The sequence below is a fragment of the Lithobates pipiens genome, unplaced genomic scaffold, assembly GCF_037356315.1.
Source record: "Lithobates pipiens isolate NorthernLeopardFrog02 unplaced genomic scaffold, aLitPip1_a1.2 Scaffold_1, whole genome shotgun sequence".
In the NCBI taxonomy this organism is placed as follows: Eukaryota; Metazoa; Chordata; class Amphibia; order Anura; family Ranidae; genus Lithobates; species Lithobates pipiens.
Window position 1 is genome coordinate 232,159,761 of NW_027507685.1, and position 14,502 is coordinate 232,174,262.

The 14,502-nt window shown below is 44.7% G+C and overlaps 1 protein-coding gene across 3 annotated transcripts in view; it reads right to left on the minus strand.

Moving 5' to 3' along the window:
* The window catches only part of LOC143984495 (class I histocompatibility antigen, F10 alpha chain-like), a 166,761-nt gene that overhangs the window by 46,410 nt on the left and 105,849 nt on the right, over positions 1–14,502 (minus strand). For all 3 annotated transcript variants that reach the window (XM_077484645.1, XM_077484642.1, XM_077484646.1), the window contains exon 3: positions 10,047–10,325. In XM_077484645.1, the coding sequence (XP_077340771.1) occupies positions 10,047–10,325 (279 nt within the window). The remainder of the gene's footprint in view (positions 1–10,046; positions 10,326–14,502) is intronic.

Consider the following 14,502-nt stretch of genomic DNA (forward strand, 5'->3'; position numbering starts at 1 on the left):
TCGGACAGACGGCTACGTGTGTACGCGGCATAAGACACTCGTAGACATTGCTGGAGAGAGATGGGGCTCAGGTAAGTATTAGGGTGGCTTCTACACACAGAAGGTTTTTTATCTTAATGCATAGATTGCATTCGGGTAAATAAACCTACCTTTACAAATCCTTTAATGGCCCTGTAATATATTTTTATGAAAATGGTGTCAGTGAGGGATGTGGATGGGGGGCTCAGGTGAGTATAACTGACTTTATAAGACAAGAAAATATAAATGCCTGGCAGGATGGGTTAAAGGGGGTGGTAGGGAGATTGGGCTTTAACCCTATCACTGCCAAAGACATAAGGCAACACAGAGCTGCTTCCATCTGGCCAGGTCATTATGTTTTATGTTGTCTGCATTCCCTCTTCTGCTATAAACTCCCAGTCACTTCACTGACAATGACCTTATAGCAGAAATGTCCCCCGGGAACTGCAGAATAAAAGGATGGCTGTAATCAGGCTCCATTCACACCTGGACAATTTGAATCATGGGCAGAATCACCGCAATTCTGCCTGCGATTTAGAATTGCCTCCAAACGCAGGATGCATTTGCAATGCCATTATTTCTCAAGGCCCCCCTGACCAATTTTCAGCTTTCAGTGCTCTCACACTTTGAATGACAATCACTCAGTCATCTAATACTGTAAATATATATTAGTGGACTGCGCCAACTAAAAAAATGTCCTGTTATTATGTATCACCACTTCTATGTGCAAGAATGTGATATTCCTGTTATTATATATCACCCCTTCTAATTGAAGCCACAAAACTTAATACCAAATATTAGTAGCACAGTGCCTTGTTATAAAACCTTTAACCCTCTGTATATATGTCACACAAACCAACATATAAATGCAAATATACTAATCACAAAAAATATTAGTTGAAAAACCATAAACCCAATTATAGTGAAGACACGGTGAAAACATCCATTTACAAATGATATACTATATATATCACTCCTGCTGTGAATAAAAATGTGGAAAAACAATTGTATCACAAGTGAAGAAAAGTCCAGCAAAACAATCTCATAGGTGTTTCCAAGTGACTGATGTATCACAATCTGGACGGCCCCAGTGAGTGATCAGCCTTCTTTTCCTGTTGCTTAATAGTGCAGCTAAATATCACCCTTATTGTGATTCCCCCACCGCTTATAAATCGGCCACTCGCCAAAAACGGGTGAATTTGCGCCTTTGGTTTAATGGTTGGGTAACCACTCCAAGCCCTGGATCTCTCTGCACCCAGTCCAGATGGTATATTAGGCAGATGGGTATCCCGTTCTCAGGAAAAAATTAATTGCCATCATGGTGTAGTAAATTTACATTAGATTCTGCTATTCCTCCTGAGTATTACGATACCACATGTGTGGGACTTTCTCACAGCCTGGCCACATACTGAGGCCCAACATGCAGGGAGCGCCACCCGGAGTTCTAGGAGCATAAATTACACATCTAACTTGTAGACTACCTATTACACTTTTGAAGGCCCTGGAGCACCAGGACAATGACACGTGACACTGATGACAGATGGCACTGATGGCACGTGACACTGATGACAGATGGCACTAATATGTGGCACTGATGACACGTGACATCAGTGCACTGATGACAGATGGCACTAATTCGTGGCACTGATGACACATGACACCGATGTGTGGTACTGATGACACGTGACACTGATAACAGATGGCAAGTGACACTGACAGGTGGCACTGATGATAGATGGCACTAATATGTGGCACTGATGACACGTGACACTGATGTGGCACTGATGACAGGTGGCACTAATACGTGGCACTGATGACAGATGGCAGAAATATGTGGCACTGATGACATGTGACACCAATAACAGATGGTACTAATATGTGGCACTGATGACACGTGACACTGATGTGGCACTGATGCCAGATGGCACTAATATGTGGCACTGATGACAGATGGCACTAATACATGGTAATGATGACACGTGACACTGATGACAGATGGCACTGATGACACGTGACACTGATACGTGGTACTGATGACATGTGACACTGACAAGTGGCACTGATGACAGATGGAACTGATGACACTGATGTGGCACTGATGACAGATGGCACTAATAGGTGGCACTGATGACATGTGACACTGATGACAGATGGCCCTTATACGTGGCACTGGAGACAGTTGGCATTGATAGGTGGCACTGGGGACAAGTGGCACTGACATGATATGACACTGTATTTTCTATTTTTTTTAACACTCACAAGCTGCAGTAGGTCGCTCTCCCTCCTCACAGGCTGTGTCTCTGTGAGGAGGGAGAGCCGGCGATGAGAGATGATCTGATACATTTACATATGAGATAATCTCTCATTGGATACTCAGATCAAGTGCTAAATGGGCGTTGTGATTGGCCATTTAGCATGATCTGTGATTGGCTGTATCCAAGGGACACGGACAACACAGAATTTCCCTGATGCATGCCCACGGCGGCGCGCACTGGGGACGTAAACAGGAGGATGTCCAGGGATGACCTCCCGGAACTTGTTCGCTGCGCTGTAGCCGTCTTTCGGTTATAACGTGGGCACAAAGTGGTTAAAAACAATACAAAATCAGTGGATGCAAATACTGTAGCTGCTGACTCTGAAAAATGAGGTACTTACCAGTCCATGGAGTCCAGTCATTTCTTCCTGTAGCTGCAAGGACCTTGCTGCTGGTTCTTGGTGCCGCCATCTTGGATATGGGAGGTGGCTGTGATTTCCTAAGGAACCAGAGCCGGCTCCCCACTGCGCATGCATGAGATTGTGCTGCACTATAGAACTGATCCTGCAGCCTCCTGGGATGTGTGATGTCTCAGGAGTCTGGGGGTGGGGGTGGGGATGGTGAGTGATTCAATTCTCACCTAGGCAAGAAATGAGGACGTGGGAATGGGTTTCTGTCACAAAAGGTGCCCCCACCCCCATTACAAAAAACAAACATTCAGAAGTGTTAGGTGTGGGCACACCTCCCAACTTTTTGAGATGGGAATGGGGGACACCTATCAGCAAAAGTATGCAGGCATAGGACACACCCCCTGCCACGCCCTTGAAGGTGAATTGTAAAAAAAAAAAAACAAGATTGGTTAAACCCAGAAATGCTTTTTTTTTACCACTAATATTCCTTGATATCGGCTTTTGGAATTTACAAATGTAGCTGTTATACCTGAAGGGTTCCACATGTACTGCCACTTTAAGGCTGACTCCACCCAGGAGTGATGACAAGGGTCAAGGGGTATAGTGGCCATCTTGGACACATGTAAACAGCATAATAAGATGTACTGTCCTGAGATTAGTGATGGGAAGTCCGGATCTTTTAAGTGAATCGGTTCATTTCCAACTACTCACTGAAATGAACGGATTCAATAAACCGATTCTTCGGTTCACTTGCTGAGTCTACTGACAAGCAAGTGAAGTGAAGCTCTGACTCAACCTTCTAAATGATTAGAATCAAAAGAATGATTCTTCTCAGAAGGTTGGCAGCTCCTGGGGAGGTTTACTTGCATTTAGTTCCTTGCTACAATCACAATCCTATTATTCTGTCAGACCACAATTTGTCAGATCAGCCGTGTCATCAATTCTGGTGACACATAAAGCTGTGAAAATGAAAAGCGGATTTTTGTGCATGTGATGGGCCAACTACACAGTTAACATTGCTAGACCTCAGATTTTTCCGTTCTCTTTACAGTGCATGCACAGGAAAAATGATTGTATTTTACTTCCGCGTGCAGGCGAAGTATCCACGGTAGTAAAATCCAATCGTTGGGCTCCTTTCATACTTGTGCGACTTGAAAGTCATGTAATTTTTGCCACGATTTTTACCGTGACTTTGATGCGATTTTGATGTGACTTGAAGGAATACTTATGTAATCTTGAGGTCTCTGCCTCAAGTCGCATCAAAATCGGACCAAAGTAGTGCAGTAACTACTTTGAAGTCGCTGTGACTGGAAGACCCACAGATATGAACGGTACTCATTGGAAATCTTGGGGTACGACTTGTCATGCGACTTTGTAGTCCCAAGTTGCATGATAAGTCACACAAGTGTAAAAGGAGCCTCATTATGCACTGTAAAGACTACGCACAAATCTGATAGCTAGCAATCTTACCTGTGAAGTTGGCCCATCAGAATGCAGAAAACACACACAAAAACATGCTTTTCGTTTACACAACTGTTTGTGCATCACCGTAAGTGGCAATATTGGCTGCTCCTATAGATTGCTTGATCTGACAGAACACCTGCTACCCAGGTTACTGAGCACAATCCTATACTTATATAATCATATACCAGACCCCATATATGCAATAAAGAGAACCTGTCACTTCAACAAACTATCACATAGGGGCTTGTTAAGTGAAAAAATTAATAAAATAAAAACTAAAACCATCCCCACCAACCCCGATATCTGCATGTGAATAAATGTGCGTAGGGCATGCATGTGTACATAAACGATGATTGCTTCACACCAGGGGCGGATCCAGAGTCTAGTCTCAGGAGGGGCACTGCCAGAAAATACATTTTTTTGCGGGCAATTTATCGGGGACATGGCTGGTATGAGCGTTTCAATCATCCCGGCACCATGGTTAATACGGTGTCAGGATGTTGGAAGCGCATAATTTTTATTATTACATTGTTATATAGAATGTTATATAAAATGAAATGGTTCAACTCACCATAATGCAGAATCAGTGAGAGCCCCGAGTGTGTCACCTGCCACCAGTTGCAGATTGTCACTTGTCATGCCACACATTGCGGACTGTCACTTGCCACGCCACCTGCCACCAGATGCGGATTGTCACTTGCCACACGTTGCAGATTGTCACTTGCCACCAGATACGGATTTCCACGTCACCTGCCACACATTGCGGACTGTCAATTGCCACGTTACCTGTCACACGTCACCTGCCACATGTTGCAGATTGTCACTTGCCACACCATCTGCCACCAGATACATATTTCCATGTCACCTGCCACATGTTGCGGACTGTCACTTGCCACATCACCTGCCACATGTTGCAGATTGTCACTTTCCATGTCATCTGCCACCAGATACGGATTTCCACGTCACCTGCCACACGTTGCAGACTGTCACTTGCCATGTCACCTGTCACATGTTGCATATTGTCACTTGCCATGTCACCTGCCACACTTTGCAGATTGTCACTTGCCACGTCATCTGCCACCAGATATGGATTGCCACTTGCCACGTCACCTGCCATGTCACCTGTCACTTTCCATGTCATCTGCCACCAGATACGGATTTCCACGTCACCTGCCACACGTTGCAGACTGTCACTTGCCATGTCACCTGTCACATGTTGCAGATTGTCACTTGCCATGTCACCTGCCACACTTTGCGGACTGTCACTTGCCACATCATCTGCCACATGTTGCAGATTGTCACTTTCCACGTCATCTGCCACCAGATACGGATTTCCACATCACCTGCCACACGTTGCGGACTGTCACTTGCCACGTCAACTGCTACACGTTGCGGATTGTCACTTGCCACGTCACCTGCCACCAGATACAGATTGCCACTTGCCATGTCACCTGTCATTTGTTGCCAATTGTCACTTGCCACGTCACTTTCCTGTTGTCAGGGGCGGAGGCCTGCATTCAGTGTGAGTGATTGTGATGAGTGGACAAGATGGAGGGAGGAGGTGATGCAGGTAGGAAGGGCCAGCACACTCAACACACTCAGGGGCGGACGCATAGAAGGAAGATTGCTGCCGCTCTGCCTCTGCCACAAAGTGCCGCTCCTCCAGGCAGCTCCTGTCACGTCGGCTCTGAGTCTGAGACTCCGAGTCCGATGTGAGTTACGTGACTGTCTTGATGACATCATTTGTTGCTAGATGCAAGGCGGGCAGGCGCTAGCAACGAGTGCAGGGTTGCCAAGCCAACAGCGCAGCTCCACCCACCTCCTAGCTCCTCCTGGTCCAGCGCCGCTGTGTAACACACCAGAGTCTCTCTCTCTCTGCGCTGCTGATCACTGATGAGACAGAGAGAGAGACTTAGGCATAGCAGCGCTGCAGCCTGCAAGTCAGTCGGTTTGATATTTTCGGGGGGGGGGCGCAATTGCCCTGTTGCCCCCCCCCCCAGATCCGCCCCTGCTTCACACGTTAGGTGTCACCACAAACGCTAGAGTGACTGCAATAATTCTAGAAATACAACTCCTGGTTAATGAATGTACTGTACAGGCTTTTAAATTGTCACCCATTGAGAATTTAACACTTTCCTTCCTTTTTGATCAGTATGATCAGAGTTATAATCAATTGGATCATAAGGGAATGTGTTATAACTACTGGTGGTGACTTGTGGTTCTTTCAGTGCACTGTGTTGTAAAAACGGATCTGATTCTTTCCCTCGGTGTACTGTGCACTCCTGACTCTTGTTTTCAGTTTGTATCCAGTTCCTGAGTGTCGCTGTGCTTCGAGTCAGCTGATTGGTTGCAGGGAGGGGCGGAGCTCTCTCTCTAGGATCATATTACCACTGCCAGCTCTGCTATGTACTGAGTGCAGAGAAATGTTTCAAACGAATCAGTTCACTGAAAAGAACCGATTCAAAAGAACGATTCGTTCATGAACTGCACATCACTAGTCCTGAGATGCATGTTGCAGTGTACAGCGAGTACTGAAATAAACATCCATTGTTCCAGACCAGAGTCTTGTGTCTCTCACAACACACAGGATATAACAGTAGCAATTTAGAAATGTGATGAAAGGTTCAGCGCTGGAAAACACTTTTTGATAGATAAAAAGTGCATTTTATATACATCTATATAGATCAGACCAAAATGAGGGACACATGAGGAGGAATGAGGGACAGAGGGACACTGCTCCAAATCAGGGACAGTTGGGAGCTGTGGGGGTTGGGGGAGGATGAGCAGCACTTTCATGTTTGAGCGGAGATCCACTTTATTCCATTCCAAGCTGTCCTGTACACAATTATGGACACTGCTGAATTAAAGTCTGACCAGACAGGTTTTGTAGAGAGCAGAGAAGAGTTCACATTTTTATTGGGTTTTTATTTCTGTTTGTGACCCCCATTGAGGGGGATTTTTCCTGACTTCCTGTCCCTGTGACATCCATATAAAAATAAGGGGGTGCGGTGGTCACTGGGACAGGAAGACACAGACAATAGAAAAAACATTTACTAATGTTCAAATATGTCCGACAACCAAATTTTCCTGAAATTGTGTTTTTTGTCTGTGTTTCAGTTACAGGAAACATATATTCTGTATATAGGGTGCAATATGTATACAGTGTATATGGGGTGTAGTGTGTGTATATAGGATGTAGTGTGTATATATAGTGTATATAGGGTGTAGTGTGTATACAGTGTATATAGGATGCAGTGTGTATACTGGATGCAGTGTGTATATAGGATGCAGGGTGTATACAGTGTATATAGGATGTAGTGTGTATACAGTGTGTATGGGGTGTAGTGTGTGTATACAGTGTATATAGGATGCAGTGTGTATACAGGATGCAGTGTGTATATAGGGTGTAGTGTGTATACAGTGTATATAGGGTGTAGTGTGTGTATATAGTGTATCTAGGATGTAGGGATGTAGTGTGTGTATATAGGATGTAGTGTGTATACAGTGTATATAGGATGTAGAGTGTAGTGTGTATACAGTGTATATAGGATGTAGTGTGTATACAGGATGTAGTGTGTATATAGGATGTAGTGTGTATACAGTGTATATAGGATGTAGTGTGTATACAGTGTATATAGGGTATAGTGTGTGTGTATATAGGGTGTAGTGTGTATACAGTGTATATAGGGTATAGTGTGTGTGTATATAGGGTGTAGTGTGTATATAGGGTATAGTGTGTGTGTGTATATAGGGTGTAGTGTGTGTATACAGTGTATATAGGATGCAGTGTGTATATAGGGTGTAGTGTGTATACAGTGTATATAGGATGCAGTGTGTCTACAGTGTATATAGGATGCAGGGTGCATACAGTGTATATAGGATGTAGTGTGTATACAGTGTGTATGGGGTGTAGTGTGTATACAGGATGCAGTGTGTATACAGTGTATATCAGGTGTAGTGTGTATACAGTGTATATAGGGTGTAGTGTGTATACAGTGTGTATGGGGTGTAGTGTGTATACAGTGTATATAGGATGCAGTGTGTATACAGTGTATATAGGATGTAGTGTGTATATAGGATGTAGTGTGTATATAGGGTGTAGTGTGTATATATAGTGTATATAGGATGGAGTGTGTATACAGTGTATATAGGATGCAGTGTGTATACAGTGTATATAGGGTATAGTGTGTGTATATAGGGTGTAGTGTGTATACAGTGTATATAGGGTATAGTGTGTGTATATAGGGTGTAGTGTGTATACAGTGTATATAGGGTGTAGTGTGTATATAGTGTATCTAGGATGTAGTGTGTGTATATAGGATGTAGTGTGTATACAGTGTATATAGGATGTACAGTGTATATAGGATGGAGTGTGTACACAGTGTATAATAGGATGTAGTGTGTATACAGTGTATATAGGATGTAGTGTGTATACAGTGTATATAGGATGTAGTGTGTACACAGTGTATATAGGATGGAGTGTGTACACAGTGTATATAGGATGTAGTGTGTATACAGTGTATATAGGATGTAGTGTGTATACAGTGTATATAGGATGTAGTGTGTATACAGTGTATATAGGATGTAGTGTGTATATAGGATGTAGTGTGTGTATATAGGATGTAGTGTGTATACAGTGTATATAGGATGTAGTGTGTATACAGTGTATATAGGATGTAGTGTGTACCGTATATACTCGAGTATAAGCCGAGATTTTCAGCCTCTTTTTTGAGGCTGAAAGTGCCCCCCTCGGCTTATACTCGAGTCATCGCTGTCTGCCCGCTCGATCAGCGTGTCGAGCAGACAGACAGCGGCCATTCTGATTCAAAAGCCGCGCCTCCGGCTCCCCCTTCGCCTGTGATAGGCGGAACACTGAATTTCCCAGCAGCCTGTGTTCCGCCTATCACGGACTTCGTATCATCCTCGTACTACGGACGAGGATGATACGATGTACGTGATAGGCGGAACACAGGCTGCTGGGAAATTCAGTGTTCCGCCTATCACAGGCGAAGGCGGCGGCGCAGCTTTTGAATTTTACAATGGCCGCCGAGGCGCCGACGAACGAAGAGGGCACGGGACGGAGGCAAGGCACAGGACGGCACGGCACGGGACGGGACCGGAGGCAAGGCATGGCGGCGAGGCACGGCGGCGAGGCACGGTGGCGAGGCACGGAGGCAAGGAGGCTCGGCACGGGACGGAGGCTCGGGACAAAGGCTCAGGACACAGGTAGGCTGGACACACACACACACACACACACACACACACACACACACACACACACACACACACGGATACACACACACACAGGGATGGATGGACGGACACACAGGGATGGACGGACACACAGGGATGGACGGACACACAGGGATGGACGGACACACACACAGGGATGGACAGGCATGTCTTACCCTCGGCTTATACACGAGTCAATAAGTTTGCCAGTTTTTTTGGGGGTAAATTGGGGGCCTCGGCTTATATTCGGGTCGGCCTATACTCGAGTATATACGGTATATAGGATGTAGTGTGTGTATATAGGATGTAGTGTGTATACAGTGTATATAGGATGGAGTGTGTATATAGGATGTAGTGTGTATATAGGATGGAGTGTGTATACAGTGTATATAGGATGTAGTGTGTATACAGTGTATATAGGATGTAGTGTGTATATAGGATGGAGTGTGTATACAGTGTATATAGGATGTAGTGTGTATATAGGATGGAGTGTGTATATAGGATGTAGTGTGTATACAGTGTATATAGGATGTAGTGTGTATATAGGATGGAGTGTGTATACAGTGTATATAGGATGTAGTGTGTATATAGGATGTAGTGTGTATATAGGATGGAGTGTGTATACAGTGTATATAGGGTATGGTAATAATAATCATGTATACAGTCACCTCTCCTCTCCAGATCTTCTCTCCCGTACTCTATGAATTGTTTGAGCTCCTCCATACAGAGATTCTCCAGATAATTCTTGTCTCTCTCCCCCACTCTCATCTCCGGACTGTTCCATCTCTGTGTGGTGATCTGAGCCTCATTCATGGTCGGGATATAGATCCATCTCTGTGTGTCCAGATACACGTAATCTCTCCCATCATATCCGTACTGATCATACCCCTCAGTGGTGCCGTCATCTCTCAGCTCACAGCCGTACATCTCCTGTACAATATGGATCCCTGCAGAGAGAAGAGGAAGATGTGACCCGGGATCAGCAAAACAGAAAGTCCCAACAAAAGTATTTGTACTACCAATGAATTCATAGATCTTACTTTGTTAATAACAGAAATACTGCAAAGTAGGACTCGGGCACAACAACTCAAACTCATAAAAGCTACAAAAAATGACCTAATTATTCCTCTGACAATCTCCGGGGAAGTGTCCGTTCCTCCATGACACACATAACCTTCATCCTTTCCTCCTTCTCTATACACAGGACGGGGCTGCAGTCTTCTTCTTTATTTCTTACCCCCTGGGGGGTCCATCTACTGAATCGGGTAAAATACATTTCCTGGGAGTTCTTATCAGAACCCCCCAGACTGACAGAAGCTGATATTCAATATATTTTGTCAAAGAAGCCGAGTGAAGAATTGTTGGTTGAACGGCCCCTCATCCAATCAGATGAAGGCATTAGTGATGTCCAGTTCATGAACGAATCGTTCTTTTGAATCGGTTCTTTTCAGTGAACTGATTCGTTTGAAACATTTCACTGCACTCAGTACATAGCAGAGCTGGCAGTGGTAATATGATCCTAGAGTGAGAGAGCTCCGCCCCTCCCTGCAACCAATCAGCTGACTCGAAGCACAGTGACACTCAGGAACTGGATACAAACTGAAAACAAGAGCCAGGAGTGCACAGAACACCGAGGGAAAGAATCGTACAAGTGAGGCCGCGTACACACGCGGGGACTGTTCGCCCAACTTTGTTCGTCAAACAGTTTCGGCAAACAGTCCGCTCAAAATTAGCATGGACGGACATGGCCACACACGACAGACGAACAGTTTGCTGAAACCGTGCGCGATGACGTTTCGGCACGTACGACAGGTCGAAAATTTCGACGTCCAATACACTGCAATGCAAGCTTCCGACGTGGAAATCCTTTCTGAGCATGCGCGCAACTTTGTTTGTCGAACAAGCCTACACACGAGGGAACTGTTCGCTGAAACCTTGTTTCAGCGGACAGTTTTTCGGAATTTCCGAAAAACCTTGTTCAGCGGACTGTTCGCTGAAAGCCCACACACGGGCGGACTGTCCGCTGAAACAAGGTTTCAGCGGACAGTTTCGGCGAACAGTCCCCGCGTGTGTACGTGGCCTTACTGAGTTAAAGAATCCTATCAGTTTTTAGAACCCAGTACACTGAAAGAACCACAAGTCACCACCAGTAAAACAATACACTAAACCAATGAGGTAGCAGCAGTGATCAGGTGGTACGGACAGCCTAAGGCCCTTTCACACTCATGCGACTTGTCCTGCGACTTGAGACTGCACATGACAAGTCACACCCCATGATTTCCTACGAGTTCAGTTCATATCTGTGCGACTTCAAAGTAGTTTTTGTACTACTTTTGTCTGACTTTGATGCGACTTGTGGCAGAGACCTCAAGATTACACAGACATTGCTTCAAGTTGTGGCAAAAATCATGGCAAAAGCACTTGACTTTCAAGTCGCACAAGTGTGAAAATAGTCTTAACGATTGAATTTTACTACCAGGGGTACTTCGCCCATGGTAGTGGTAGTAAAATCTGATCATCATTCCTGCGCATGCGCTGTAAAGGCTATGGGAAAATCTGATGGCTAGCAATGTTAACTGTGAAGTTGGCCCATCAGAATGCAGTTCACATGCACAAAAACCCACTTTTCATTTAGGCTCCATTTCCACTTGTGCAACTTGTCCTGCGACTTTGTACTCTATGATTTCCAATGAGTATTATTCGTATCTGTGCAACTTCAAAGTAGTCCCTGCACTACTTTGGTCCCACTTTGATGCAACTTGAGATCCATAGACCTCCGGAATACACAGGCATTGCTTTAAAGTCGCATCAAAATTGCGGCAGAATTGTGCAACTTTCAGGCTGCGTTAGCCTGAAAAGCCAGAAAGTTGCACGATTCTGCCTGACTTGAAGCCATGCCTGTGTATTCTGGAGGTTTATGGACCTCAAGTCACATTACAATGGGACCAAAGTAGTGCAGGGACTACTCTGAAGTCGCTGTGACTTGAAGTCGCACAGATATGAATGGTACTCATTGGAAATCGGGTACTTCTTGTCATGCAACTTTGCAGTCCCAAGTCGCAGGACAAGTTGCACAAGTGGAAACAGAGCCTAAATGAAAAGCGGGGTTTGTGTGCATGTGAACTGCATTCTGGGGCAACTTCACAGGTAACATTGCTATCCATCAAGTTTGCGGAAACCTAGGCTCAGGGCCGGTTCACACTGCAGCATAGTGCAAAATCGCATGCGATTTGCACTGCAGTGCAAATCACAGGCGATGTCCATGCAATGCGATTTCAGCCATACAGATAGTATGGTTGAAATCGTATCGCATTCGGACTAAACTCGCACAGGACCCTTTTTTTGGTCCGCACCAGAATCGGATCGCATAGCACTCATGTGATCTGATTCATGTCCAAACTGACACTTCGCAGTGCGACATGCAAACTGAAATGGGGGTGCCATTAACATTGTATGACACTCCCCAGCAGTTCGCATATGTCGTTGTGAACTGTCGTGCGAGTCGGGTGCGATGCAGGAACCCGTCGTGGAATCGCAGGGTTCCCGCATCGCACAAGTGTGAACCCAGCCTAACACAGCTGTTTGTGTATCACCAAAATGCATGACACTGCGCTAATCTGACAACAATGGAATAAATGTCAATTGACAACAATTGTGCTCTGCGCCGATGAACTAAATCAAAGTAAACATTACCAGGAGCTGCCAACCTTCTGTGTGAATCAGTCTTCTGATTCTAATCATTTAATATGGTTGAATCAGAGCTTCGGTTCACTTGCTTGTCAGTAGACTCAGCAAGTGAACCGAAGAACCGAAGAATTGATTCATTGAATCCGTTCATTTCACTGAGCAGTTCAAAATGAACCGATTCATTTTAAAGATCCGAACTTCCCATCACTAGAAGGCATTGTTTGGGTATATAGAGAGCCGGTGTCTTGTCAAATAGCGTCCTCCATCAGATAGTGTCCCCTGCGTACTGCGCATGCGCAGTACACAGGAACACAGATTCCGAAAATTGCAGAGAATGAACAACGCCTGCACCGTGAGTCCAGGTTCTATCCCCACTATCCAAGTGGACATAGAGTTAGAATAAAAAAGAGCCGAGCGCAGCGAGGCCAAGCCCGAAGCGCGGCGAGCGAAGCTCGCCCGCGAGGGGCCCTCTAAAATTCACAACCCTATGTCTGCTTGGATGGTGGGGCTACCACCTCCACTCATGGCGCAGGCGCCGTCCAGCTTTGGAGATTTTTCGAAGCTTCGTCTGCTCCGTACGAGTGGACACTATGTGATGCCCGGACTCTATACGCCAGAACACTGGGGCCACAGCAGGTGATTCTGTTAGAGAAACCAACCGACAGGCTGAACTACAGAGATCTTTCCATGTATGGCCAGTGGAGGATAGGAGCTTTATACTGTGTCCATCCCTGGATATGACTTATACTGTATACATAGTTCACCATTATCACTTATTATTCATAGGTTTTCATTTTGTCATGGAGCATGATTTATATAACTGCATTTATCTTATATTTATAAAATGTTGTTTAACCCCTTAAACTCCAATCCTATTCTGACACTTCTCACATAAGTTATTATTATTATTAGACAGGATTTAAATATCATGAGGGCAGACAGTACAGTTTCAATACAGGATGTAAAAATCAGCATTTTTTTTTTTTTTGCTAGAAAATTACTTAGAACCTCCAAACATTGTATATTTTTTTTTTAGGAAGAGGTCCTAGAAAATAAAATGGTGGTTGTTGCAATTTTTCATGTCACATAAAATGTGCACAGCGGTTTTTCAAATGATTTGTTTTTTTAAATATACCCTTAGTGAATTGTAATGCACAAAAAACACAATATAATACCTAATTGTTTAGTAAAATATAAAAGATGATGTTACGCCAAGTAAATAAATACTCAACATGTCATGCTTTAAAATCGTGCACACTTGTGAAGTGACGCCAAACTACGGTACTTAACCACTTCAGCCCCGGACCATTTTGCTGGCCAAAAACCAGACCATTTTTTGCAATTCGGCACTGCGTCGCTTTAACTGACAATTGCGTGGTCATGCGATGTGGCTCCCAAACAAAATTGACGTCCTTTTTTTCCCACAAATAGAGCTTT